General features: G+C 61.4%; 1 protein-coding gene across 2 annotated transcripts; it reads right to left on the reverse strand.

Moving 5' to 3' along the window:
• CPZ (carboxypeptidase Z) lies at positions 1 to 24,732 on the reverse strand. Of its 2 annotated transcripts, XM_087434856.1 has the most exons (11): positions 24,589 to 24,732; positions 19,036 to 19,068; positions 17,098 to 17,472; positions 14,352 to 14,564; positions 11,760 to 11,956; positions 10,964 to 11,125; positions 10,306 to 10,464; positions 6,279 to 6,414; positions 4,399 to 4,538; positions 1,218 to 1,317; positions 1 to 496 (listed from the first exon to the last, which is right to left on the reverse strand). In XM_087434856.1, exons 1-11 carry the CDS (start codon positions 24,677 to 24,679, stop codon positions 129 to 131), a joined length of 1,974 nt encoding a protein of 657 aa, XP_087290982.1. In that variant the 5' UTR covers positions 24,680 to 24,732; the 3' UTR covers positions 1 to 128. The 2 variants fall into 2 exon arrangements, with proteins under 2 accessions (XP_087290982.1, XP_087290983.1); XM_087434857.1 differs by lacking the exon at positions 19,036 to 19,068.
• Positions 24,733 to 26,311: the final 1,579 nt, after the last annotated feature.

Here is a 26,311-nt window from a genome sequence, read left to right on the forward strand (position 1 = left end):
CGAGATGAATAAAAACACTTTAATAAAACAGAAACGGCTTTGTGGGGTGTCGGTGGAAGACGAGATCAAGAGCCGGAGCCCCTTCCGGGGGCTGGGCCTCCGCGTCCGGGCGGGCGCAGGCGGGGGCGCTAGTACTTCAGCAGCCAGCGTGGCTTGTGCTGGCTCAGCGACGTGAAGTAGGACCACCACCAGGGCTTGCTCCCGCTGGCCGTGGGCTGTCTCCGCGCCCCGAGGGGCTCCTGGCCGGGCTCCTCGGGCTCCCTGTGTGGGCCGGCACCTCCCGGTGGGTCTCGGAGCCCGGGCCCGCTTCTCCGCGGCCCAAGAAGGAAGGTCTTGGGTCCGGTCCCCAAAGGCTGGAGAATGAAGTCCACACGGCCGGCCCTCTTCAACCGGGCAGGGATGGTGACTTTCTTGATGACCTTGGAGTAGCCGGGGGCTTGAGCAATGACGATGTGGGACCCTGGGGGCAGCAGTCTCCAATAGTCGCCATCTGGGGCTGTGGACAAGTAGAATAAAAATGATCCTCAGACCTAGGCTCAGACTCAGCCTGAGACAGTGGGTAACGAGGTCAGAGTGGGCAAGCCTAGGGGGCAGACAGACCACAAATTTACGCTTGCCTCTGAGTTGGCCTGTGATGTCCTCCCCACCTCCTCCCGCTGTCAGACTCCTATCCGTCTCTCAAAGCCCTGCTTAGGCACCATCTCCTCGCTGGAGCCGTCACAGACCATCCCCATCCCCCGCACCCCACCCACACAGCAATCCCTCGCTCCTCCGGACCCCGTCTCCACCGGCTAACTCACGTCACAACGTATCATAATTTTCTAATCAGCTCTGACATTCCTGAGGGCACCCAGAGCCCACAGGGCTGGACACGCCAGCCTGTCAGTGGGATCTAAGCCCTGGGATATGAACAAATGGGCTCATGACTGGGGGTGGTCCCTGCTGCAGTCCTTGAGAAGGCGGTGTCCCCAGCACAGTGACTTCTAAAGGAGCGCGGAGTACACGTCCTCTGTCACCGGCAGCGGGGCCCGAGCACGCTCTCCCCGGGGCCCGTGCTGCCAGAGACACGGCTCCAGGCGGGTGGAAGCAGACCCCAGGCTCCCCCCTCCCTCACCAGCCAGGCGGCCGAGGACGAGGAGCCGCCTCGCGGAGCGCCGGGCCCGCTGGGAGCTCTCGCGGGAGCCGCCACCGTGACGCGGGCCGCGGGCGGTGCTCACCCGTGGTGATGTCGTGGCGGATGCCCTTGACCACAATCCGGGCGTTCTTGACGGGCTTGCCAAACTTGTCCATCACCACGCCCTTGATGCCCCGGTGCACCTGGAGAGACCAAGGACGAGGGCATGACATGGCGCGTGCTCTCCAGAGGGCCGGGACGGCCCGCCCCGCCAGGTCCCGTCCAGCTCTCCTCAGAGCCGGGGTCTCTGGGACACGGCACCACGCGCCTTGACCTCTTGAGTAAGTCACGCCCCCCTCTGGGCCTCGGTGTCCTCATCGTGAAATGAGGGTGACCCGTGAGGTCATCCCTGGGGTCCCTCCAGCAATCAGCCCCCATCGGGGCTTGTGAATGACCCACAGTCCGGCTCGAGGGTCTGGCTGACGTCTCCTGGGCCAGGAGCGCTGAGCAGGACCCCCCACGTCCTCCTAACACACTGACCCCCCGCCTCCAGGACCAGAGCCCGTGCCAGCTGGGCTCTCTCTGAGCCGAGGTCCCCAAGGCCGCGTGGGGCACCGGCAGGACACGGGCCGAGTGTCTGGTCCCTGGTGTCCGTCCTGGCCACACCACCAACCAGCTCTCTGACCCAGGGCAAGCCACCTCCACCTCAGCATCGTCTCCCCGTCTGTAAAACAAGGCAGCAGAGACCCCGCAGGTGTTGCTGGGGGATAAGAATTAATACACACAAGGACTGCCACACCCCCACTACGAACTGGCACTACTAAGCCCAGCCACGCTTCCCAGCAGACACCCCGAGACCCAGCGTTCAGACTCGGAAGCTGCACTTTCCAAAAGGAAAGCGTCTCCCGGCACTGCCTGATCCTGCTCACATCTCCCCTCCCAGGACAATCGACGGTGAACAAGCCAGAGCACCCTGGCTCTGTCGGGCTGGAAACAACCTGGACCCGCAGGTCACATCAAACAAGGCCGGGACCACTGGGTGGGAGGGGAAACAGAGCAGTGAGGCTGTTCTCCCCCCGAGGCTGCCCCCACACCTTCAGTGTCGCCCAGGCCCCTGACTCCGTCCTGCCCCGTCCTGTGCTCAGAAAACCTCGCCAGCTCCCTCACCTGGTCAATTCCTTTCCTGCTTCGAGACACACCGCATACTCGCCTCTTCCTCCAGGAAGCCCCCCTTGATGACTGGCCACATCAGGGGCCTCCCCTAGGGTCCCACAGTCCTGGGCTTCCCACAGCCCTGACCTCACTGTGATGTCCCCCCGACCTGATAGCAGAGGCCAGACACATAGTAGGGCTTCATTTAATTTCAGCTTACATTGGCTAGAACTTGTTCTGTCCTTGCTCTGGGGCTGACGAGTCGTCTTCAGGCAGAACCAGGGACACGCAGCTCTCCAGTACCCACCTCCTCTCCCAACCAGGGAGATGCAGACACCCCCCCAAGGCCTGGTCAGGATCGCGGTGGAAAGGCCTCAATGGGCCACGACAGACCTGATCCTTATCAGAAGGCTGGGCTCGGCTTTCCGGGGGGTCATTCTCGGGGACTGGCCATTCCCGGCTGCATGCTGCCCAGCCTTCTGCAGCATCACCCTCGCTATTAAATCTTTATATCCCAAGACTTCACATACAATATCCACGGAGCAATCCCAGCTCCATTTAAGGCTCCTTAAAACTCATTTTCACCAGACAGCCGTAAAATGAAATGAGCGAGGAGGCCTGGCCCAGAGCCATTAGTGAATGATGACCTGCCTCCCGCAGCGAGGTCGCTGGCACAGCCGTAAAAAAGAAACTCACACGACGCTAACAAGTTGTTATCTGAGGCTTGGCTCTGTTCCTATTGCTGCTGTGGCTGCAGGTCCAGGAGGCTCTGCTTGGTTCTCGCCTGGAAGAAGGTTCCTGATCTTTCTAGAAAGGAGGGGGCCCATGGGCAGAACTGAGGTCTAGGGGCAGCCAGATCTGAGTTCGAGCTCTGGGCAGTCGCTGGGTGACACGGGACAGGCCCTGTCATTCTCTGACCCTCTGTCTCCTCTTCTTCCTGACTCACAGCCACTGGGAGCCTGTGCATGACCTAAGCGACCCCAGATCATCGCCGTCCTTCCCAGGCACCAGTACCTCCACCTGTAAAACGGGGCAGCCCTGTCTACCGCCCACAAGTGGTGTCGGGATTCGGTGCCATATGCAGGGGTACCAACTATAAAGTGCTGTGCACTTACAGCCCCCTCACTGTCTCCTTTGGGCAATCCGGTTTCTCTCTTAGGACCTTCTTCCCCCTGGGATATTGTGCCAATATGCAAGGTGTGAGATTCTTAAAAATGCTCAGAAAAAAACAGCAGAGGCTTGTCCAAAACCACTGCTCTCTCCTCATTTTGACTCCTGCGTTCTCTCACACGCGGTACCTCACTCAGAGCCCCACAGCATGGAGCCTGAGGTGTGGGGCAGGGCCGGGAGAGGTGGCAGGACGTCGGGCATCGGTCACCAAGCCCCTGGAACACTCTCCAGGTCCACCGAGGGGTTACTTTAGACACATTTTCCACGGCCCCTACTCACCATCCACAGCCTGCTTCTGGGTGACCTCAGCCCCCTGACAGCAGTTCCCCTGAGTCTGGCTGCCTCCCTGCCAGCCTGGGCCCTCCCTCCGAGACGAGGGGCAGAGGTGCCCCAGGCCCTGCTGGACCACACGGAGACCTGCTGTCCAGAGCCGTCGCCTCCGGGCCTCACCCCACTCGGGCCCACCCCAGTCCTATGGCTGCGCTCCTCACTCTGGCCACAAGGACCCCCTCACACCACTTCTCTGCCCGAGCTCTCTCTGCCCCACGACCTGATTTCTCCTACTCCTTCTTCAAGACGCAGCCCAAGTGCTGCCTCCTCCAGGAAGACCCCGAGGCTGGGTCAGGTGCCTCCCAGACTGCCCTGGTCCCTGCACTCCCTTTGTTCAGTCATGCCCCTTTAGGTCACGAGACCCTCGCTATACCAGGGACCCCGATGTACGGCCCCTGGTGTCTGAAGCACCCCCAGGGCCAGCCTGTGGGCGGAGAGGAGGCCAGCGAGGCTTCAGCCATGAACGAATGGACGGCTAGCTCATGAGAAGTGAAATATAACCGAGTGGACGCGTGGGCGCTGAGCCCGCCACACAGCGCGCTGGACCACGAGGCTGGGGGCTCCTCGGGGACCCGCCTCCGTCCTCCCCAGCGCCAGGCCCTGCAGAGCCCGAGCGAGGCCCCCGAGCTCACCATCTCCACGAAGTTCAGGAGCGGCTCCTTGTTGTGCTGCCAGATGGTGTAGAGGGCCTCCTCGGGGGGGAACTTCACGCAGCCCAGCTCCACCGTGATCTCAAAGCAGTTGCTGTGCAGGTAGTTGAAGTCGGACATGCCTGCGGCACAGGGGGCTGAGCGGGCGCCGGGCACGGCCAGCCCCACCCCGCAGCCGCCAAGCAGCCGCGCGCCTGGAGGCGGGTGTTGTCGCGATTCCCACTTTACAGACGAGCAGACTGAGGCCCGGGGCAGGGGCCAAGCCGCACTCTGAACCCAGGCAGTTTGGCCCCCACGGGGTCCGCGGGCTCACCCGCTGTCCTACGCGGCCCCTCGGTAGGTAAAGAATGAGCTGATTTCGTCGAGAAGCTGGCAGCATGTGGTGGCCACAGGTGCCCCTGGTGTCCGAGCTGCTGGCCTTCCCTGGCCTGGACCCCCAGTGATAATACTGTCCATCTACCTGGACAGTCCCCAGAACAGCCTGGGGAGGAAGATCTGAGGCAGAGAGAGGCTTGGGAGCAAGCTGGGATGACCGCTGCCCCACCCACCTCTGCCCTCTGCTCTCTGCCCTCTGCCCCATCTGCTTTTGGAGTTTCTTGTCCAGCAGAAGCCACAACCATCCTCCAAGGCCCAGGCCTACGGCACTGAGGGGGCAGCCCTGTGTCGGGAGCTGCTGGGGGCCCCTGCCCTTAGGAAGTCGGGGCCTCCTCTGAGCCCCGGCACCCCAGCACCCAGCAGCCACTGTCAGTGATTTAACATTCACGGTCCCCAGTGCTGCCACATTCCCCATCCATCTGGCCCTCTCTGGGCCTGGCCGCTGGCTTTCCCTGGGTCCGTGTCGCTGTGGGAGGGGAGCCCAGCTGGGGTCCAGACGCTGGCCTCTCCCAGGCCCGGCCCCAACATGAGGGTCCTTTGCAGACCCTCGTTAACGGGTCATAACGGAGAGACTAGAAGCGCAACCCCCTTGGGATTCAAGGAACCCCTGCGCCTGGGTTCCGGGAGGCAGAAGCTGAGCGACCCCGGGAAAGGACCACACGTGCGATCGTGGGAAAAGTGTGCAGGGCAGGGGTGTGGACTGGACTCAGAACCGAAGGGGAGCCAAAGGGGCCCCCTCTCTGCCCACGCAGGAGGAGGTGGGGACAGGCTTGGAGTGAGACTGGCCCTGCCACCCGTGGTGGACCTGAGCAGGCCCTGCTCTTGTCTGAGCCCAACTGCCTCATCCGCCAAAGGATGCAAATGATAAATGTGCCGGTGTGGGGAGAGGGGCAGGCAGATGCGTGTGGGCCCGGTCCAGCGGGCGCCCCTCACGCACAGGGTACCACGGGCACCCCCACTGCTCCGTGTGGTGTCTGCACCCAGCGCAGCTTTAGCTGACAAAATACAGGACGCCCGGTCAAGATGAACTCAGACATACAACGAATAAAGTTTTAGTATATCTCGTGCGATACCCGGGACACACTTATCCAGCCCTAAAGAACTCTTCATTATGTCTCTGACATCCACATTCAACCGGGGGTCCTGTATTCCAGCAACCCTACTTAACCCCCAAAGGCCAAAAAGAATTGGCCGCAGGCGGAATTGCGAAACGCAGGCGTTCACTAAACAAGCAACGGAGAGGGCAAGGGGGTCCCAGGTGCAGCTCTGCCGTGACAGGCACACACGAACTCCATCAAGACAGCACCTGGGCCTAAAGCCAGCCCACGCCCGAGGGTGGGGGGCCTGTGAGGTGTGTCTGCTGCTCTCGGATGGTCCAGACCGCTAGAGGAGGCGCCAAGCCCCGCCCCCGCCCTCCCTCAGCTCCCTCCCTCTTCCTGACCGCTGCCCCAACCCCGGCCCCACCTCCAGCCTGCCCAGGGCCGCACCTCCCGTGAAGCTGTACCAGTCGGCCCCGTTGATGACGCTGCCCCTCTTCAGGAAGTTGCCCCCACACCTGTTCTCCGACCTGTCCATCATCATGGGGTGGACGTTGGCATAGGCTCTGGCCAGCAACTTGAACATCTGCAAAGGAGGCAGAGAGAGGTTTCCCAGAGACCAAGACCAGAAGGTGGGGCCTCAGAGCTCTGGGCAATGGGGTGAGGCGAGGCCTCCTGAGGGAGTGGCCTGCAGCACTGGCAGGAGGGGAACGGTGTCCACGCAGACGGCACAGCACGTGCAAAGGCCCAGAGGTGGGGCAGGCAGAGATCAGGGCACCTGTCGTGGGTATGTGGGCGCACCATGGAGCCCCCACACACCTGGCTGGGGAGTGTGGGCTTTCTCTCGAGAAGGGGGCACACTGCAGTGACATTGGCAGGGCGCATGGAGGGTGGCTTTGCAGTTTATAAACCACTTCCTGCCACTGTGCGGAGAGCAGGCCTCGGGGAGAGCTGAGGTGGGCCTTGCTGTCACTGACTTCATTTCCCCAGCAAACCTTTCTGATAATAGTCACTTCATTTTCCCCGGGGACCAAGAGCACCTGGGGGAGCCCACCAGCCTACAGCCATAACCACATGCAGTTGCCATCGTGATTGGTAGAGGGACACAGGACACGGCCCACGGGGCTGCCACCCCCTGGGTGGCACCTTGGAGGCGGGGCACCTCTGGGTGTGGCTGGGATTCCTGGTAGTGCAGGCCCCTTCCCTGCTGGCCTTCCCCAGCCCAGTGCTCCCCCATCACCCCCCAACGCCCCCTAGGGCCCGCAGAACCTCCTGTCAGGTGGGTCTCAGCCGTCTGTGTGTCCCAGGGCCGGACACGGGGTCTGACCCCGCCGGGGGAGGCTCCCAAGTGGGCGTCAGACGGATGAGGGCCCCCTGGCCCTGGGAGAAGTCTGCCTTGCGGGGGTGGGTCCCCCTCTATAAGAAAGGGGCAGAGTCAGTAACGGGGAGCTGATCCAGGCCAGGGTGAGGGTCTCTCCTGGCGGGGGTCACGGTGACTCAGACCCAGGACCTGGGGCTTAGGGAAGGAAGGGTCTAGTTTCTCAGGGGTGTGACGGTGCAGCTTCAACTCAGCCCCACAGAAACAAAGGAAACACCCAAATTACAGCCCCACGCGTGTCCTGCAGTCACCAAGGTGGGTGGACCAGGAACTGCCATCCTGCCAGCAGCCGCCCGGCGGCGCTGGTCGGCATCAACCGTCTTCAGCCAGGAGTCCAGCGGCCGAGGAAAGGGGCCTACCCACCTGCAGATGCCGACTGGGTTGTTTCTAGAACTCTGCCCCACCCAGCATCCCAGCTCTCTGGCCCTCCACCACCCGTGTGCAAAGCAGCACCTGGGCTGGCGGGGGAGGTTGGACCAGACTCTCTCCCAGCTCTGCTCCCCACCACCCTCCAGACCCCGTCTCTCTCCATCCTGCCCTGGGGCCTTCCTCCCATCACCTATCAGTCAGTGCCTCTGTTGCCCCACCCAGAGGGCAGAGAAAGTCGCCATCAGTCCCCAAAACCCCGGGGCGCATGAGCCGCAGGTCTGGCTAGGAACAGGCCCGACCTGGGGGGGTGGGGGCAAGACAAGGACGTCGGGAGGAGTTCTGGCCCAGAGGCTGGGCGAGGGAAAGACACAGAGAGACAACCGTAGACGAAGCAAGGTAGGGCACGGCAGGCGGCCAGGAGGGGCACTCGTGGACTGGCACAGGGCCAGGAACACAGGCCAGCGCCCATGGACGAGGACCAGCCCACCCACTCCTGCCGCCTGGGACCCCGCATGAAGCTGGCTCGTTCCCACTGCGAGTGTGGCAGGGCCGGGAAGGGGTGGAGGAGGATTCGGGAAAAGGGGCAGGTGGGGGGGACAGAGGGCATGAGGCCAGTGGCCCTGAATGCTGCCCTGAGGCCCTGGCCCTCGTCCACGGGGCACCACAGAAGTTTGGGGGTGACACGGGACACCCTGGCCAGCCCCTCCGCATGCTCCCCCGCCCCCAGCGCCTTTCCTGGGACTCTGGCTTCCACAGAGACCACCGCTGGCTACGGCCTGAAGGATTATCGATCCATGATTGATGACTGGTGGGGAAGACTCTCAATTCTCTGACTCTGGTGGGACTTGTTGAGGTGAACCTCTCCCCTGGGGACATCTTCACGCGTCTGCCTCTGAGATTCAGAGATGCAAAGCCCGGCACCCACCGTGACCAGCTGGTGGCGCTGCCCTCTGACAGCACAGGGGGACCAGGGCCAGGCTCACGGTGGAGACCACCCAGCCACCCTTGGGGGGCACTTACTGAGCTCGGAGCACAGAACCCGGCACTCCTGCAGGCTCTAGGTATGTGCTGGTTGTAGGAGTCAGTGAATGAGTGAGTGAGTGAATGAGTGAGAGAGTGAATGAATGAGTGACTGAGTGAGTGAGTGAATGAGTGCAAAAACGAACAGGCGTGGGAACAAATGCCCCATTGTCACAGATGCTGCTCCCCAGCTCTTGAGAGGCAGGGCGCTGAGCCAGGTGTCCCCGCTCGGCCTCCCCGGCTCCCACTGCATGCCTGGGCCCCTCTGGGTGTCTGCAGGAAATCACCTTATCCTTCAGGCTCCACTGGGGCAGCCACCACCTCGGAGAAGCCCTCCTTAAGGCCGGGCCAGGTTAGGGGTTCACCCCATATACACCTATACACATACACACATATACACAACACACACATACACACAATGTGCGCACACACACACACCCTTTGTGCCCCCGGCCTCCTGGGCAGCCCTCGGCCCTGGCCCTGGCCACGCCTCTTGTCCTTGCCCATTTCTGGCTCCATCTCCCACCCTAGACGAGGACGCTCAGCGCAGGGCCCCGTCCTGCTCGTTGCACTGGACCGGGACTGGCCGCACACGGGGAAGGGGCTGGGTGAGGCCGAGCCGACCTCTGAGTGGCCGAGGAGAACAAGCTATGTGCGAGCTGGGCTCCGAGCACTCGTCCACCAGCACCAGCCCCTCCCTCCCTGCCCTGCCCCTAAATACCAGGTGGAGAGTGCGAGAAGGCGGCAGGGCGCAGGCCTGGCTCTCCACCCAGGGTCTGGTCCACCAGGAGGCCTGCTGAGTGACCACACGGAGAGCTCAGACCTTTCCAAGACCCCCAGGCCGATCAAGGCAAGGGCTTCCAGCTCTGTCGTCCCAGGAAGGGACAGGGAGTGCAGGGGCTGGCCTGGGAGGGGGCGGTCACCAGGAGCAGTTTTTGGCAATTAAGCTCCAATGCTCTTGGCCGTGGCCTGCGGCCCGCCACAGGTCACCCCCTCCCTCACCTCAGGTTTTTCATCCATGAAATGGGAAGGGGTGAACTCCCACACCCTTCCCAGACTGGCCTGCAGGAGGTCCAGTATGAGGCCCGGGGAGGGACACGGTCAGGGCTGGGCAGCTTTGGGCAGGAGTGGAGAAAAGTAGGGCTGGAGAGGGTCCAGCCATCACCACGTGTCTGGTCCCCTGCTGTTGTGCCAGTGAGGGAAACTGAGGCCTGGAGAGGGGAAGGGCCTCCTCAGGGCCCAGATGAACTCCGGGGCCAGAATCCCTACTCCAATCCCACTGCAGCCCCGGGTCCCATGGAGCCAACCCCTAACTCGCCAGCCCACAGGGAGGAGGGAGGCGGCCAGAGTCCGGCCGGGGCCACGCGCGCTGCAGCACTGCCCTCTGCCGGCGCCGCCCGGCACCTGCCCTCCCCTTGAACAGAAAACACCAGGCAACCTGCCAGGCGGGGCCACAGTCCCCACGGCAGGAGCTCCCAGACGGGGACACTGATGGAAGAGTGGGGAGGGGCTGCTCCCAGCCGGCCAGAAGGCTTCCTGGAGGAGGGGTTCGGAGCTGGGCCTGTAAGGCTCCTAATGCTTCAGCGACTCTGTGGGCTTCCCTAAGCTCAGAACAGGAACAACGCTGGGCCAGCCCCGAGGGCACCACCCACACCGCTGCCTCCCCTGCACCCACAGCACGCCCGTCCCACCACGGCACCCCCCTCTCACCTTCTCATCGGGCGTGGGAGAAAACATCTTCTCCTCCTGGGGGTGCTTGGAGAAGTCGAAGGGGTAGGACACCACGAGGTCGCCCCCGTGGAGGCTGGCAGAGAGCACAAAGGGGGTGGTCCGCATCCACTTCATTATTGCCTTCGTCTCGGGGGCCACCTGCCCAGGGCGGAGGAGGCCGTTCTCAGGACCCAGCACGCCCCTGCTGACCGCCTGCAGCCACGCCCACAGGCTTCCACAACTTCTCCAGGCCCTCCATGCCCACTCCGTCCCAGGGACCGGGCCCAACACCCGCCCGGCCTTCAGGCTTCCACTCAGGCACCACCAGGCTCTTGCACATGCTGGTCCTCCTGCCTGGAACTTTCTTTCCTGCCTCGTGGGGACATCACCCCCTCCAGGCAGCCTTCCTGGGTAGCTGTCACTAAGCACCTGCCAGGCTCTGGGTGCTTCTATGTTCCCTGAATCCCAACAACCCAGTGAGGAGTCACCCCCACTTCACAGGCAGGAAACTGAGGCTCGGAGCACTAAGGCTGTTAACCGCCAGGCTCTCCTGCCCTGGGGGGACCAGACCTGAGGGTCCGGAATAACTAGAGACCCTCAGACGCATAGCTGTGGGGGACCACGCCTCCGCGGGCAGCGTGGGCAGCACGGCTCCTACCTTACCCCACCAGTAGTGCTGTGGGATGGCCAGGTGGTCGCCGCGCGCGCCGCGGGACGAGGCCAGGCGGTAGTACTCAGATGTCAGGTCGGGGAAATTGCGGTTCAGGTCCAGGTTCTGCGCGTTCTGCCTCCCGCTAGTCCACCCGTTGTAGCCAGCACCCTGAAAACACAGGCCACCCCCCAACTAGGGGTCAGCACACTGCACCCTGATCCTTCCGGAGGGAGGCCGCGGGGCTAGGCGGAGAGTGGGAGGCGGGGGCTGCGGTCCTCTCTGGCTTTACTGAGGAACTTGGAGGACACAGCTGCCCTGGACCTCCTTTCCCGTCTCTCTGGCCCCTCCCGCCCGGCCTCCCTGCCGATCCTCCAGCCTCAGGGCCTTGCACCCTCTGATGCCCCTGCCTGAGTGCCCCCAAGGGTCATGCGCTGCTCACGCTCACCTCCCGCCGGGCTCTGCTCAACATCACCTCCTCAGAGACCTTCCCTGAGCTGACCTCCAGCTAGAGCACACTCGCATGTGCGCGCTCTCTCTCTCTCTCTCTCTCTCTCCCTCTTTCTCTCGACTCCCTTTCTCATCACGTTTCCTCTACAGAGCATGTCACCTCTTCAACACACCTTAGAATTATCTGCATCTGCCCCCACCCCCAAGGAGGACCTCGCCAAGGCTGATGCCTGCTGAATCCTCGTCACTCAACAGAATGGTTGGCGCACACAGACCCTCAGTAACTGCTAGTGAGTGAACGGATGGATGGGGGATGACGAAGGCAGCGGCCGTGGATCCAGCGTGGGGGGCTCACCTCAGCGGCCGCCACCTCGTAGCCATCAGGGTTCATGGAGGGCAGCAGGTGGAGGCGGGTGGTGTTGAGCAGGCGCTGGATGCGGGGATCACCCAGCAGGTACTCGGAGCACAGGTACTGGGCCAGGTAGATGAGTATCTCCCGTCCCGCCACCTCGTTGCCGTGGATGTTGCCGATGAGCTTCACCTCAGGCTCCACTGGGGGGAGACACAGTGACCTGGGAAGTCATCTCAAAGCCCCCGGATCCCTGGAGCCCTGAGGGTCCCCACTGCGCGAGAGGCCAGAGGTCCTGGGACCTATTCATCCTTGTTTTGGCCCAAGCATCTTGTGGCTAAGGAGGCCTCAATGAGGTCATCACTTTGTTGAGCTCATTTCTCATTTTTACCCATAATTATTAGCATGACGAATCAAGGATATTAATTAATAATAACATATGGTATCACTGGTATATGTGAATTGCATTAATAGCAACTTTTAATGTTTGTGTAATAAGTTAAGGTGTACACTGGTGCTTAGATGGGAAGGCAGCTGGTCCTTGAATGAATGAATAAATGAATGAATGAAAAGATGGATGGATGGGTGGGTGGATGGATGGATGGGTGGGTGAGTGCATGGATGGATGAATGAGTGGATGGGTGGCTGGGTGGCTGGATAGTAGATGGATGGATGGATGGATGGGTGGATGGGTGGTTGGGTGGATGGACAGCAGATGGATGGATGGATGGATGAGTGGATGGATGGATGGGACGGATGGGTGGATGGATGGGTGGGTGGATGGATGGATGGATGGATGGATGGATGGGTGAACGGATGGACGGATAGTAGATGAATGGATGGGTGGATGGATGGACGGGTGAATGGATGGGTGGGTGGATGGACGGGTGAATGGATGGGTGGGTGGATGGATGGGTGGGTAGATGGATGGATGGATGAATGGGTGGATGGGTGGATGGATAGTAGATGGGTAGGTGGATGGATGGATGGATGGGTAGATGGATGGACTATGGGAAGAAGAGTGGACCAGGAGCCTGGCAGCCTTACTAGCTGTGTGACCTTGGGCAAGTCACCTCTCCTCTCTGAGCCTCACATCGCTCATCTGGAAAGTGGTGTCTCCCTCCCTGGCTGTGTGCGGTCAGAGGACTTGCAGCTGTGGGAGCAAATGCTCATGTCCCTCCTGCATTCCGAGGGTGTAAACGACCCTGAGGCTTTCTACAACAGTCACCTCCCTTGTCTCTCTGCACAGGGGACACCCCTCACCCACACATTCCAAAGCTGCAGGCCAATCCAAAATTGGGAGAGCCCCTGTCTTCCACCCAGAGCACACCACAAGCTGGAGGGTGGGAGGCAGGGTGGGCCTTGCAGGCTGGGGTGGGACTGGATGACTTCTGACCTCCGACAGAAGACGGGGCGTTGGGCTCATGATGTCCATGCTCCCCAAGCCACCAGATGGAAATTGGGCTGAGAGTGGCCAGCCTAGCAAAGGTGCCAGAGCCGCTTCAACAAGACGAGGTGTACTTCTCAGTAATTTTTAAGGACCAAGAGTCGAGTGGGAACTGCTTCTAGATTGATCTCGTCTGACTCACGTGGTCATGGGGACAGAGGAGCTGAGGGACGAGGTCAGGGAAGGACTGGGACCCTTCCTCATCGACTCCCCAGTGGAGGCCGGCACTGGGCCCCTGCCCCTGGACGTTCCCGGTGCCCTGGAGGGGTTCAGGGTCGTCTTCACCTCACCCCACAGGACACAGGCTGCCGGCCAGGGGCTGAGCCTTTGCTGCAACGTCCCGGATTCTCGCGCCAGAGCCCCGAGCCCGGCCCCGGGGCCCACTGCCTTCTCCTCACTGGCCCCTGAAATTCAGTTTCGTGATAACTTTTCCAGCCCTGCACTCCTGGCCCGGGTGGCCCTGTGTCGATATGATGGGCAGTGAACTACGACTGCGGTGTGTCTGCCTCCCTCCTCTGCTGCAAGAACGCAGCTCTGAAGGGGCAAGAACATCTAGCATCTTCCACTCTGCTCTCCTCCACCTCAAAACAGGACCGCTCAGCCTGATATGAGTTGAAATGGACTTGGGTTTTTTAAGTGGATAAAGTGCTTTATTCATATCACCCTGCGACCCCGAGTTCACCACGTAGCTTAAAGCAGTGAACGTGAAGGGGCCGCAACCTTGAGCACCTACTTGCCTGGGGTCCGGGGGGCCAGGGCCAGGTTGCAGAAACAACAACACGCACAGAGCACAGTTACTTCTCCCCATAGATGCATGAGGCCCGACGTGCCCGCAGCCAGTGCAGACCCCTCCTCGCTTCTCTCTGACTCACGTGGCCATGTCCCAGGGCCGGGCCCCTCCCTCCGGCCTCCCCCTTGACTCCCAGTGACATCGCTACTACTGTGGTTCCACATGCCTGTGGGATGTGGCCCTGCACCCCACTGCACCAAGCAGAGCCCCAAAACCACTGCCTGCGCCCTGTCCCCAAAACACTGGGGGCCTTGATTAGGATCCTGTGCACTCCAAGGCCAGGCAGGCCCAGAGCCCTTTCCCGGACGCAGGCCCACGCCCAGGCCTCTCCCTTGGGCGCCCGACAGCGACAGGGGCTTACTCAGCTCGTGCTGGCCAGGGTGGCCCGAGAACTCGATGACCAGCAGCTCCCTGCCTTCGAAGCTGCGCCCGATGCTGTAGGTCTTGGCGATGTGGGCGCAGCGGGCCGCCGTGCGCTTCAGCACGCGCACCATCTGGGCGTACGAGTGGTGGCTGAAGCGGATGAAGGTCGGCGGCAGCCCCGAGGGCGGTGCCTCCTCGACGTCCAGGCCTCCTAGGGGAAGAAGGTGGACACCCGGTCAGCGCTCGGCCTGCCCGCTGCCCACCCGCCGATGGCTGCTCTGTCTGCCCCCACCTGGATCCCCTACCTGCCCAGGACCCTGAGCGCTCCCAGCACCTCACACCCGCACCCCCACGGCACTGCGGCAACTTGGGGGTCAGGACCCAAGCACCCCCCTGGGATGGCTCCCCGGCCAATCTGTGTTCATGTGTTTAACTAAAATTCCCTTTATAACACTTAACATCGACAGCTAATACTAGCACCCAGCAGATGTGTACAGCAACATAGTGCCTAATGTTACTATGAATAAAAGTAACATGTAGTTACTTTGGAAACGTTACCGAATACAGAACAGTAGACCGTGAAGGAGAAGAGGTACCTACAGAATCCTCAACCCACAGAGAAGCGCCGCGGCACAGCCCTGACTTTCTGTGTTTTGTTGACAGCGAGGAGAGCTGTAATCACCGTGCTGAAGTTCCCAGCCTGCTTTGTTTACTTAGCATCATGGTGGAAACAGCTCCCGAGCCTCTCAGTCAGGCAACAGCTCAGACAGGCTCCTTACAGTCTACCCCCCACCACCTCAAGGACTCCAAATGTTTGCTGTGATTACCAATAGAGCACTGGGGGAGGGGCGGGGGAGGGGAAGGGGGAGGGAAGCTTTTCTCCATACTTTAAAAAGTTTCCTTAGGAGAAATTCCTGGGCTTCCAGGTCTAGGGAATGGCTGTTTTTTACGCAATCCCCAGGCCAGCTGGCCTTCCCATCCCTCTCACTGGGGCGTAAGCACCAAGGAGGAGGACGGCCCTGGTCACTCCCGGCCGGCCCCATCCCCCAGGTCTCTGCATTGACCCATGCGGGTCCCGGGAGGCTGGTTCACAGTTAACGCTCTTCCCTAAGTGTCTCACTTGCCCTGTGGTTTTGTTTCTGCTCAAAGTGGTTTTCGAGGGGAAGAAAGCAGATGGAACCAGCAATTTGGTGCCGGAGTTGCCCAAAATAATCTCTCCCAAGCCAACTCGACGGGCTTTCCCAGGCTGGCGGGCTTGGCCCCACAGAGCCGTCTGGTTCCCTTTCTCTGCTCCTCTGCCCTCACCCAGCGCCCCCACCGCCCCAGCTCCCTGGCTCTGCACATGCTGACAGCTCCTACCTGCCTGCAAAGTGCTGCCCACGCCCCCCGCCCCTGCATCCACACAGAAGCCCGTGGGGCAGATGGAATCCCCCCACCCCAGATTCAGCTCCAGGATTCGCCCTGGGCCTCACACACAGCCAGTGAGTAGAACTCACTGAACTGGAACCCAGGGCTCGCTGGAGACCAGCCCAGATGCACCTCTGTGTCCTCCTCTGCCATCCTCGGTGGCCCAGCACGGGGCCATGTACACAGCAGGCACTCAATAGCTGCCTGGTGCATGGACAGACCAATCCATCCATCAGTACTTGGCCCGATTCACACCAGCTCTGCCAGGCAAGAGCTGATGCCAACGCCCTGCTGCCCCTTGCCTTCCCAGAGCCTCCCCTTGGCCACCTATAAAATGGGGTCATAACTGAGGTTCAGGGCTGTTGTGGGGTTTAAATGAGATTGTACACGTGTGCCACCTGGCACCGGATCCCGTGAACCTCACCGTCAGCTTCATGAGTGGAGCACACGAGGAGCCGGAGGGGACGCTGTCCTGCACTGTCCAGTGTCACACACTGGCCACATGTGGCTGTCTACATTCAAGCTTAAATTCATTAAAATCAAAACTTAGACCCTCAGTCGCACTAGCCACATTCGTAGCACTCAGTAGCAATGTGGGACTAGTGGCCGCTGTCTGCGACAGCACAGAACAGAACCTTTCCACCGTGGCAGACAGTTCTCTCAGCCGAGGCCGCTGTGGATGACACCGTGTCCCTGGAGGGTTGGGCTCCCGACATCCTCTGCTTACCTGCTCTGGGAAGCCCAGCCCGTGGAGCACAGTCGACTCAGGAGTGGAAAGGCAGGGAGGGGCACTGGGTCGAGCCCCCATGCAGGGCTTTCACTACCTCCTCCCATGCAGCATCACTGCCAAGCGGCCCTCCAGTGCCTCCCTGCACACCTCCCAAGATGAGTGGCTCATCACCACCCAGGGCTGCCCACTCCACCTCAGCTGGTTTATCCACAGGAGGAAACAAAGTTCATCTCTCTGCAGCCCCTCTTGTTGCTTTGAGCCCACGGGGCCCCGAAGACCCCACTCAGGAGTCTGGCTCCAGGCCAGCATCCTACGTGCCCTCCTTGAGGGTCAGCCACAGGCAATCACAGGCTTCGCTGGGCCGGCCTCGTGGGGGACGTGCCCTCCTCACACCAGACTGGGCACAGCCAGTACAGGGCAGTTTCTGGAGGGGCTGCAGTCAAGGACTCAGGCCCCCGGGCCAGCACGCTCTTACGCGTATCTGCATTCCCAGGAGGCACCGGTACGTGAGGCCTCCTCATGGGGGCCTTGGCTGAGGCCCTGTCCCCCTCCGACTCGGCTGTCCTATTCGACCCCTGGGCCCCGGAGCCCCCGAAGGCCTCCTCACCTCGAAGCTCCACCAGTGGGTCGTAGCAGCCCTCCTCCTGGCGCGCGAAGTAGCGGCTGCAGTCCAGGAAATAGGGCCAGGCCATGTCGATGGCGTCGAAGGCGGGCTGGCAGGCCTCCCGCAGCCCCTCACACACGTGCCGGCAGGGCCTGCGCACCCGGCCGCCCGCGCACCGGGGGGCCAGCACGGCACAGCCCAGCAGCCGCAGGTCGGGGTTGCACTGGCCCTCCAGGAGGTGGTGCAGGACGCTCAGCAGGATGTACTCGGAGCTGGCCTCCACCGCTGCCCGGGTGCGGTGCTCCAGCAGGGTGGGGAAGGTGGTCTGGTTGTAGGCGGCATCGCTGCAGGTCACGAGCTGCAGGTCCACGCACGTGGCTGGGGGAGGCGGGGGTCAGCAGGTCACTCCCTCCCACCATGACCCACGTGGCACCGTCAGACACTTCCTAAGGACCCGCTCCACCCCAGCAGACCCACCCGGGCCAGGGCCCGCAGGGAGGGGGCGCCCACAGGCTGGCAGGGAAGAGCACCAGGATAAGGGCTACTTGGAGGAAGCCAGGGCCTGTGAGGACCAGAGAGGCTCCTAACACTGCCTGGGCTCAACCACGCACTAGTGAGCAAGCCGGGGCTGGCCGCTCTGGCTCTCAGCTCCCACGTCTGCAAAATGGGCACAGCAAAGCCAGCCTTGCCGAGGGCTGGCCACAGGAGGCCACGTGAAAGAGGCCAACAGAGCCTGGGTTTGGCAGAAGCAGGTGCGAACCTTCCCGAAGACACAGCCCCAGAGCAAACAGGTCCCAAAGACGCACCCAGCTTGGACGGCCTCGTGTCTCTGGGAAAGCGGCTGATCCCTGTTTGGTTAACTTGGGCTCAGGCCCTTGAGGAGAAGGCTAAGCAAAGATGGCTACAGTTTGGCCGGGCCTGCCTCAGTCTTGCATCTCACAAGGATGTTTTAAGTACAGACAGAGGGAGGCAGGGTGTTGGCCGTCACCAGGCATTTTTACGCCTGATCATTATTGCTATTTTTCCAGCCCACGAGTGGAGGTCCCGCCCAGTGTGGCTGGGCTCCCACCGTCCCATCCCCTAAGGCCCTCGTCTGCCAAGCGGCCGGCCCTCCAGGCCCCGCTGGTGTGGAACTGCATGGCTGCAGCCCCTGCCTGCTCACTCCGGTCCGCAGGCCGCCTCCTCCTCTGTCCTCAGCCGGACCTTCCACACGCAGCATCTCGTGATACAAGTTACAAGATTCACCACTTTTCCACGTCAAAGTTTAGAAAGGACAGGGTTGTTTCTGCTCAGCATTTCTCCACTCACAGCATTTTATATGTCATTGACTTTTGCACTGGGAAAACATTTTCCTGCTTTTAGAAAAAATGTAGTCCCTCCACATAGAATATACCAGATGCCCAGAGCCGGCAGGAGGGATGTGAAGGAACGGCCGCTTCTGAGCCTTTAGACATCAGATCCCATGTCATCTTCAAAACGGTCCCATGAGATCAGCGTCCCCTTCCCTGTTTTAGGAAGGAGGAAACGGGCCCAGAGAGGGAAGGGGCCTGCCCAGCCCAGACTCAGCGGGGGCCACCGGGGCTGAGAGCCAGGGGCCACATGGGATAAACAGCGGGTGAGGCCAGTGCACACTTTAGGGGCAGAACTCAGCCTGTCTGGAGCCCACCTCATGGGGCCGCGAGGGGAGGAATGGCAGGAACCCCTCTCAGGAGCCCTGGGGCCGGGCCGGGGTTGGGAGCCCTTGCTGAGCAGACGGATGGTGCTATCTTTTTCATCTTGTCTAATTTCTAGCTGTTTAAGAAGGGGTTTGGATTTGGTTAACGGGCCACATTATTAATTACCCACTTCGGAACATAGGTTTGGCTCTCTAAAATGCTCTGATAGCATGGAGGGTCTGCGTCACTCCTACAAAACAGAACGAGGGAAGTCCGTGTACCATACCACTGTCTGCAGCTGGCGGCCTGCGGCATCCACCTGGAGGAGAGAGGACAGCGCTGTCAGGGCCGCAGACCCCTGCCAGGCGGTCGCCCCTAAACTATGCCCCCAGGGGCATCACTTCCTGAGCGCTCGCGGACACCCAGCCCTCCAGAGCTCCGTCTCGTTCAGTCGTCCCAGCGACCTCCCATTTCACAGGGGAGGAGACTGAGTCTCAGGGAGGTCACACGACTGGTCTGAGGAAAGACAGGCAGAGAGCGGGGTGGGTTCCGTGGAATGTATCGGGCACCAAAGGCTGGGACTGCCCCCCAGTGTGCGGGCAAGCCTGCTCCCAGGGTACAAACGCCGTGCTCTGGAGCACTGGCCGACTGCCGTAGTGTAGACACTTCCACCGTGGCCAACTGCAGGCTTCCAGCAGTTGAGCAACTAGTTCTCACAAAATTCCCCAATATTTAACAAGCAGACCTTGGAGCCTGTACCAGGGGCTCCACCCACCACCGCCTCTGACCTCACGTTATTCCGAGTCCCCCAAGAGTCAGGCAGGCCCTGGCTCCCTGCCCTCCAGAACACTCTGCAGGGTGGTGCCCCACCGGTTCCTGAGCTGGGGACCCTACTCCCCAAGAAGAGGACCAACATACAAAACTCTCCTTGCAGTTGTGGGCTTCAAGGGCCCTCCTCAGGGGCCAGGCACTGGACCCACAGTGAGACCCCTGGGAAGGCCAATAAAACCAACCTCAAGCCATGCCACCCGCCCAGGTCCCCGCCAGAAGCAAGGGCCAAGGGGGAGGAACTGAGTCTGAGAGACAGAATGGGCGTCTGACTCAGAGCTCAGCTGGCCCTGCAGGGGTCCCACAAGGGGCGGGCAGGCTGGGCGCACAGCAGGAAATAAGAAAGGGGAGAGATGTGGAGGGGCCAGGAAGAAGGCTAGGACCGGAGGGAAGAGGCCCGAGTTCTGATCCTGCAACCTCACAGAACCCGGGCCTGAACCGCGAGTCCGGGACGGTGGGGGCCATTGCTAGGGATTCAACGTAAGATCTGGGGGTCACGCAAGCTTCCTGAGCACATGCGAGCCCCCACTGGAGGAGACACAGGACGGGGCTCTGGTCCTGCTGGGCTGGCCAGGCAGCCCCCTCCCTCAGGAACCTCCGGACACAGTCTCCGCACTGTGGACGGGGCGACCACAGGCCCTGAGCCCTGCGTGCCAGCTCGTGAAGCTCTTGTGGGATGAAGACCTTCAAAGCACCCTCTCGCCACCAGTGCTCAAGTGATAACTACAGTTTGCACCCTCACAACAGTGACAAAAAGACCCACAGAAACGCCTGGATGAGGTACAACCGGGTGTGCCCACATCTGCGAGAAGGCGCCCGCCACCCTGGGGTTGCTCTCCCTCCTCATCCAAATAATACGGTAGAGAGCGCTGTGTTCCCATGGGCGCAGCGGAGGACAGGCACGCCCAGGGCCAGAGCTGGACAGCCCTTGGTCCAACCCCGCCCGTCACAGCAGGGAGACCCTGGAGTCCCTCTTTTCTGCCTCTGTTTCCCCATTCTTTATGGGGCTCGCTATAATCACTTGACTGGAATAAAGTGCAGGTTCTATGATGCACCCACGTTTTGTGCCCAGCACAGGACCTGGCTCGGGTAGACGGTCCATGAATAACAGTGTGTGTCCTCACTGTCACTGTTTTCTAACACCCCTGAGACAACGTGCCCAGGAGTCTAGGCGTCCTCACGGGCGGGCACCCCTTGGGCAAAGCAACAGGCAAAAGAACCATTTCCCTAAAGTGTCTGTGCACAGGACAGCCGGCCCTGACACAACAGAGAGGGTGGCAGCGGGCCCTCCATGCCCTCCGATGCTCCACAGAGCGCGTGGGAATGGGCACAGGCTGGCAGTGAGTGAGCTGGAGGACACCCCAGTCGCCGCCCAAGTAGCCTGAGCCACTGCCCCCTCAGCACACAGCTCACGACCCGACACCGTCAGTGACTCCCAAGCCTCAGTGGTCGGAAGTGTTCCCAGACTTGCATCCCCGGCCCTCTGCGGAGGGAGAGCGAGAGACGGACCCAGGACTCTGATGGAAACACTGCACTGTTATCTGCTCCTGTGCCGTTAAGGACAGCCAGCTAGTGCCGGGGAGAACGGATAAGAGGACTGAATCCGTGCAGGGCCCGTGCCAGCATCCGTGTCCAATGGTGAGCATGTGGCGCTGGCTCACGACCCACTGTCGCAGCCCGTGTGAGCTTGGATGGGGGCAGATGCATTGACTCAGACGGTCAGCTCAGGAGCCCAAGGCCTCCTCAGACAGACGGTATCACCAAACGCACCCGGCTCCCCTCCGTATGCATGCAGCCCCGTGCTCTGAGTGTGCGCCCACTGTGAGCACGGAGCCGAGTGGGGGATTCTGAAGATGCATTAGACTCTCAGCAGATGTTCCATGAGCAGAACTCCCACTCGACCCTGGGGTGAGGAACCAGGAGCAGAGCAGGTGTCCCCACATCTGCACCCTCAAAGCCACCAGATGCCACACGAGTGATGGGATCTGTGGATTTGAGAGGATCTGACAAGCAGAGCCCTCCTGGTTTCATGTGGCTTCAAGTCTCCTAATTTACAGATGAGAAGACTGAAGCTGGAGGATTCAGCTCCTCACCGGGCCTCAGTTTCCTCATCTATAAAGGGGGATGATAATACTAGTACCCGTTGTTGTTGGAGGAGCCAGTGAGGTAATGCTGAGCAGGGCCTGGCTCAGAAAGGGCTCAACAAACAGCAGCTCCGGGTCACACAGGGAGAAGGAGGGACAGCCACTGTGACCCCCCCCACCAGACCTTGATGCTCGGTGTGGTGGACGACGGGGCGTCATCTGCTGACCTGTCACCAACTGCTTCCAGAGTGGCCACCAGGGGCAAGACAGAGAGATGGGTAGATTCCTGGGGCTCCCGTCACAAAGTGCCACAAAGTGGTACAACAGACATTGAATCTCTCACGTCTCTGGAGGCCAGAAGCCTGAAATCAAGGAGCTGGCAGGGCCGTGCCCCTCTCAGGATCCGGGGTAAGGCCCTTCCTGCCTCTCCCAGCCTCTGGGCTCCCAGCATTCCTTGGCTGTGGCCATATCGCCCCTGTCTCTGCCTCCATCATCACGTCCTTCCTGGCATGTCTGTGTCCAAATTTCTGTCTTCTTCTAAGGACACCAGTCACTGGGTCCAGGGTCCACCCTAAGCCAGTACGACCTCATCTGACTATATCTGCAATGATCTTGTTTCCCAGTGAAGTCACAGGTACCAGGGGTTAGGACATCAACATATCTTTTGGGGAACATAATTCAACCCACAACAACAGGCAAGTCCCAGGGCGCCTTCGGGGAGGTCAGGGATGGGGGTGCGGTCACTAGAGGAAGCAGCTGTCCTGGCCACACCGTCCAGTATAGTAGCCACGAGCCACATGTGGCTACTGAGCGCCTGAACTGCTGCGAGTCCAAACCGATGTGTGCTGTAGGTATAAAACACTCGCCAAATTTCAGACTTAGCACTAAAAAGAATGTAAACTAGCTCATTCATGATTTTTATATTGATGACAAATACTGAAACAATAATTTGGGTATACTGGGTTAAATGAAATTTGTTATTAAAGGTAACTTCATCTGTTTCTTATTACCTCTTAGTGTGGCTACTAGAAAATGTAAAATATATGTGGTCGGCATCTTTCTGCTGGACGGCGCTGGTCAGAGGCTGCCCTTTAGCCATCCACTCGTGACCGTTACACCTCTTGACCACAAGGTGTCAGCACGTCGTCAACTGCGGGACGGAGATTGGCCTGGGGCCGGCGCCTTAAAGACCAGGATAAATTGCTGGGGCAGGCCTGGGCCTCCTCTAATACATGAGAAACCCGATTGAGGTCAGAGAGGTCAGGCCATCTGCCCACCATCACACAGCAGAGTAGAGGACTCAGGATTTGAACCCAGACCCCCCTGGCCCCTAGGAACATGAAAGTCACCTCAGACCCCGGCTCCCCGTGAAGACCGGGAGTCCTCCGCCAGGCAAGGGACGAGGCAGAGGGGACGGAAGGGTCCGGGCTTGCTCTGAGTCTCTGGGACGTGTAAGATGGGGACATGGGTATAGTGCTCGGATACAGCAGCCTGGACTCAAACTGCCCGGCCTCGCCCACACCAGTCTGCGGTCTGGAAAAGGCATTCTGCTTCCACGGACCGCACATGAAAGGAAGGAAGGTGGGTCTGGAGGAAGGATTTATTCTAGAAACAGTCACTGGTGCCACCTCAGAGCCACAGAGATCCACCCTGCCCGTCCCTCCAGGTGAGGAGGGGCGGCCAGCACTGCCCAAGTCCGGAGGAGGGGCTGCATTTCTCCCTGTGAAGGCAGGTCAGCGAAGGCTCCCCAGAGGAGGGGCCACTGTCCCTGACAAGTCTACAATTCTGGACATTTCCTGGGGTCTCAGGGGTCCAAGGGAGAGTCCATCCACGACACTGTGCAAGTTCCATCCACATCCTGCATGCACGCCTGCACACACACACACACACACACACACACGCCCTGCCTGGCCTGGGCCTTTCTGCAGAAAGGTGGGGAGGAACCAGGTGGGGGGAGGGCCAGAGGTGGAGAGAAAATTCAGGCGGAGAGAAGTAAAGGAATAGATCAATTTCAGCACATTTGAGAGGGGCATTTCGCTCCTGGCACATCAACTTGGTCGGCGCCCGCAAGTTCTCAGGTCTCCACCAACCCCGGCACTGGAGAGATTCAAATCTGACATGCCCCGACCCCTGTGCCTAGGGGACCCCTGCCCTCCAGGGCACAGACGTCTGCCGCTGACGAGGACCCTGGGGACAGGCTACTAGACACACCTCCACCTTTAAACAGGAAGGGAAACTGAGGCCCACTCCCGGGGTGGGGGGGGGCAGCCAGGACCGGTACCCAGGACTCCAGGACCCTGGTCCTCTGGCACCGGGACACCCCACACTCAGGTGAGATCACACAGGCAGGTGCACACCCCTTTGAGGGTCCTTGGGTCCCGCCCCTCTCCCTGACCCAGAGCCCTCCAGGAGCACCCACTCCCACACCAGGGGAGCACCTCCCCTCCCAGGGGCCGCACTCCCTCCCAGGCCCTCTGCGCCCACTTCCGGAGACACTGTTGTCCACATCACAGCCCCACTTGGGAGGGAGGGGTCAAGAGTTTGCGGAGGCTTCCCCGTTCCTGGAAGGACCGGGGATCTTGCACTGCCCGTTGCCCTACAAAGTCCTGGCACCTGCTCCCTCGGACCCCACCTGCAGGGGGCCCTCACCTGCAGGGTGCCCCCGCCCGCTGTGCCCTGACCCAAGAAGGACCCCCGGGCCTGGACACGATGTCCCTCTGTTCCCCCCAAGCTGCCCGTGCGCTGCGCCCTGGGGTCCCAGCCTCGATGCACGCAGAGAGCCCGCTGCCCCCTCCTGGGCAGACCACGAGGTCCAAGGTCACAGGGCGCCCACTTGGGGACGTTCTCCCGGGGCCCTGGGTCACGCGAGGGAAAGTTTCCCGGTTCCCGGGCGCCGCGTTCTCCCAGGACGGGGCGGTCGGTCTTACCGGCGGGGTCCCGGGCGGGCTCGCACCCGGGCCCGGCGGCGGCGGCGGCCAGGACCGCGAGGAGCAGCAGCGGCGGCGGCGGGGGCGGCATGGTGGGCGGCCGGCGCGGCGGGCGGGCGGGCGCAGTGATGTGGCACTCGGGCCGGGGCGCAGCTGCTCGGCGCCCGCCCCCCACGAGCGCGGAGTTGGGTTACAGCGCAGCCCAGAAACTGCGCGCAGGGATGCGGCGGGCGGGGAGGGCCAGATCCGCGCGCAGCACGCTTCCGGCCGAGTGCCCCGCCCCCCAGGGGGAGCGTCCCCAAGGGCTCAGTTTCCCCACTCCCGCTTGAGGGGACTGGGGAGCTGACCGCCAAATCGCCTGCTGATCTTGCCTAAAACTCCTGATTCCCAGACAGGACTGGACAGGGGAGGGGTCCTGGCCCCTGCGCTGACCCCAGCTGGCTGTGAGCCAGGTCAAGTCACCGGCTCTGGGCCTCGGTCCCACGAGGGGAGTGAGGGAGCGTCCCTCCTGCCCACCCAGCCCGGGTGCGGATGCACCGGAAGGCTCTGTGGGGAATGTTCAGGTACCAGGAAGGGCAGGAGGCTCCTTCGTGTCCTCAGGAGACTGGAGCCTACTCTCCCGCTCCACCCTGGGGAGAAGCCCCTCCTAGTTTGCTCCCAGCGGGGAGCCTGGCGCCAGGGGTCTCAGTGAAATGTGGCGGGCCTTTGAATAGACAGTTCACGTCCCGGTGGTGACACAAGGCTCACTGGGGGAGTCTCCCCCTCTGTCCCCCCTCCCCCACAGATGAGGGGGCAAAGCAATGTGGAGGGGCAGGAGAACCCAGTGAAGACACCCCTGTCCCCACCGTGGCCTGTCTGCACCTGGGGGAGTGGGAGGGCCCCTCCCCCCTCGCCTCCCTTCCCCCTGGCCCGTGCCTGCCTCACCTGGAGCCATCCAGCCAAGAGACTTGGACAGAGGAAGGCCCAGGACCCTCAGCTGCAAGGGAAGGGAAAAGTGGGCCCTGGAGCCCCCAGTTCGCTGTCTGCCCAGAGCCCCTCTGTCCTCCCAGGGTCAGGACTGCTTTGGGGTTCAGCTAATGCCTTTGAAGCACCCTCTATGGAGCTGGACATGTGCAGACTCTGCTGTCCAGATGTGCACACATCTGCCTGCCAACCACTCCTCAAAGCTCCCAGCTGCAGTCCAGCCAGTGTGCACATCACTGTGCTCCTGCCCTGAGCCCTGGGGACAGTGCGGGCCAGACACCGGGGTCCACAGCCCAGCAGTGTTGCCTGGGCTGGGTCCCTCCCCTGCCGGGCCATTGGCCCAGACGGTCTTTAGGAGCCGTGTGCCCTTATGGGCTTCCTTACCAACTGTCCTGGGTGGCAGGGAGCCAGATGCCACTCAGTCCTAAGACTTTGGACAAGCCGCTTAACCCTGAGGCTGGGGTGACAGTGACAGTATCTACTGTGGCGTAGACAGAGGGAAAGGGCTTCCGTCCACCTCTGGCTCAGAGAAGGAGCCGCTCCCTCCACCTCATCAACTCCAATGCCCATTTTAGCACCTCCAGGGGCCAGGGCATCTGATGCTCCACGCTGCCCACTGTCCACCTGGGCTGCAGCCTCGTCCTTCCAGAAGCCCCTGGGCTTACTCTGGCCAGTCTCCTGGAGCACTTTCCTCTGACTTCCCATCTGAGGTTTCTGGCCCACACTGGGAGAGCAAATGCAGACCCCACGCTGTCTGAGG

The sequence above is a fragment of the Ceratotherium simum genome, chromosome 8 (assembly GCF_057802395.1).
Source record: "Ceratotherium simum simum isolate JZ-2026a chromosome 8, ASM5780239v1, whole genome shotgun sequence".
NCBI lineage: Eukaryota > Metazoa > Chordata > Mammalia > Perissodactyla > Rhinocerotidae > Ceratotherium > Ceratotherium simum.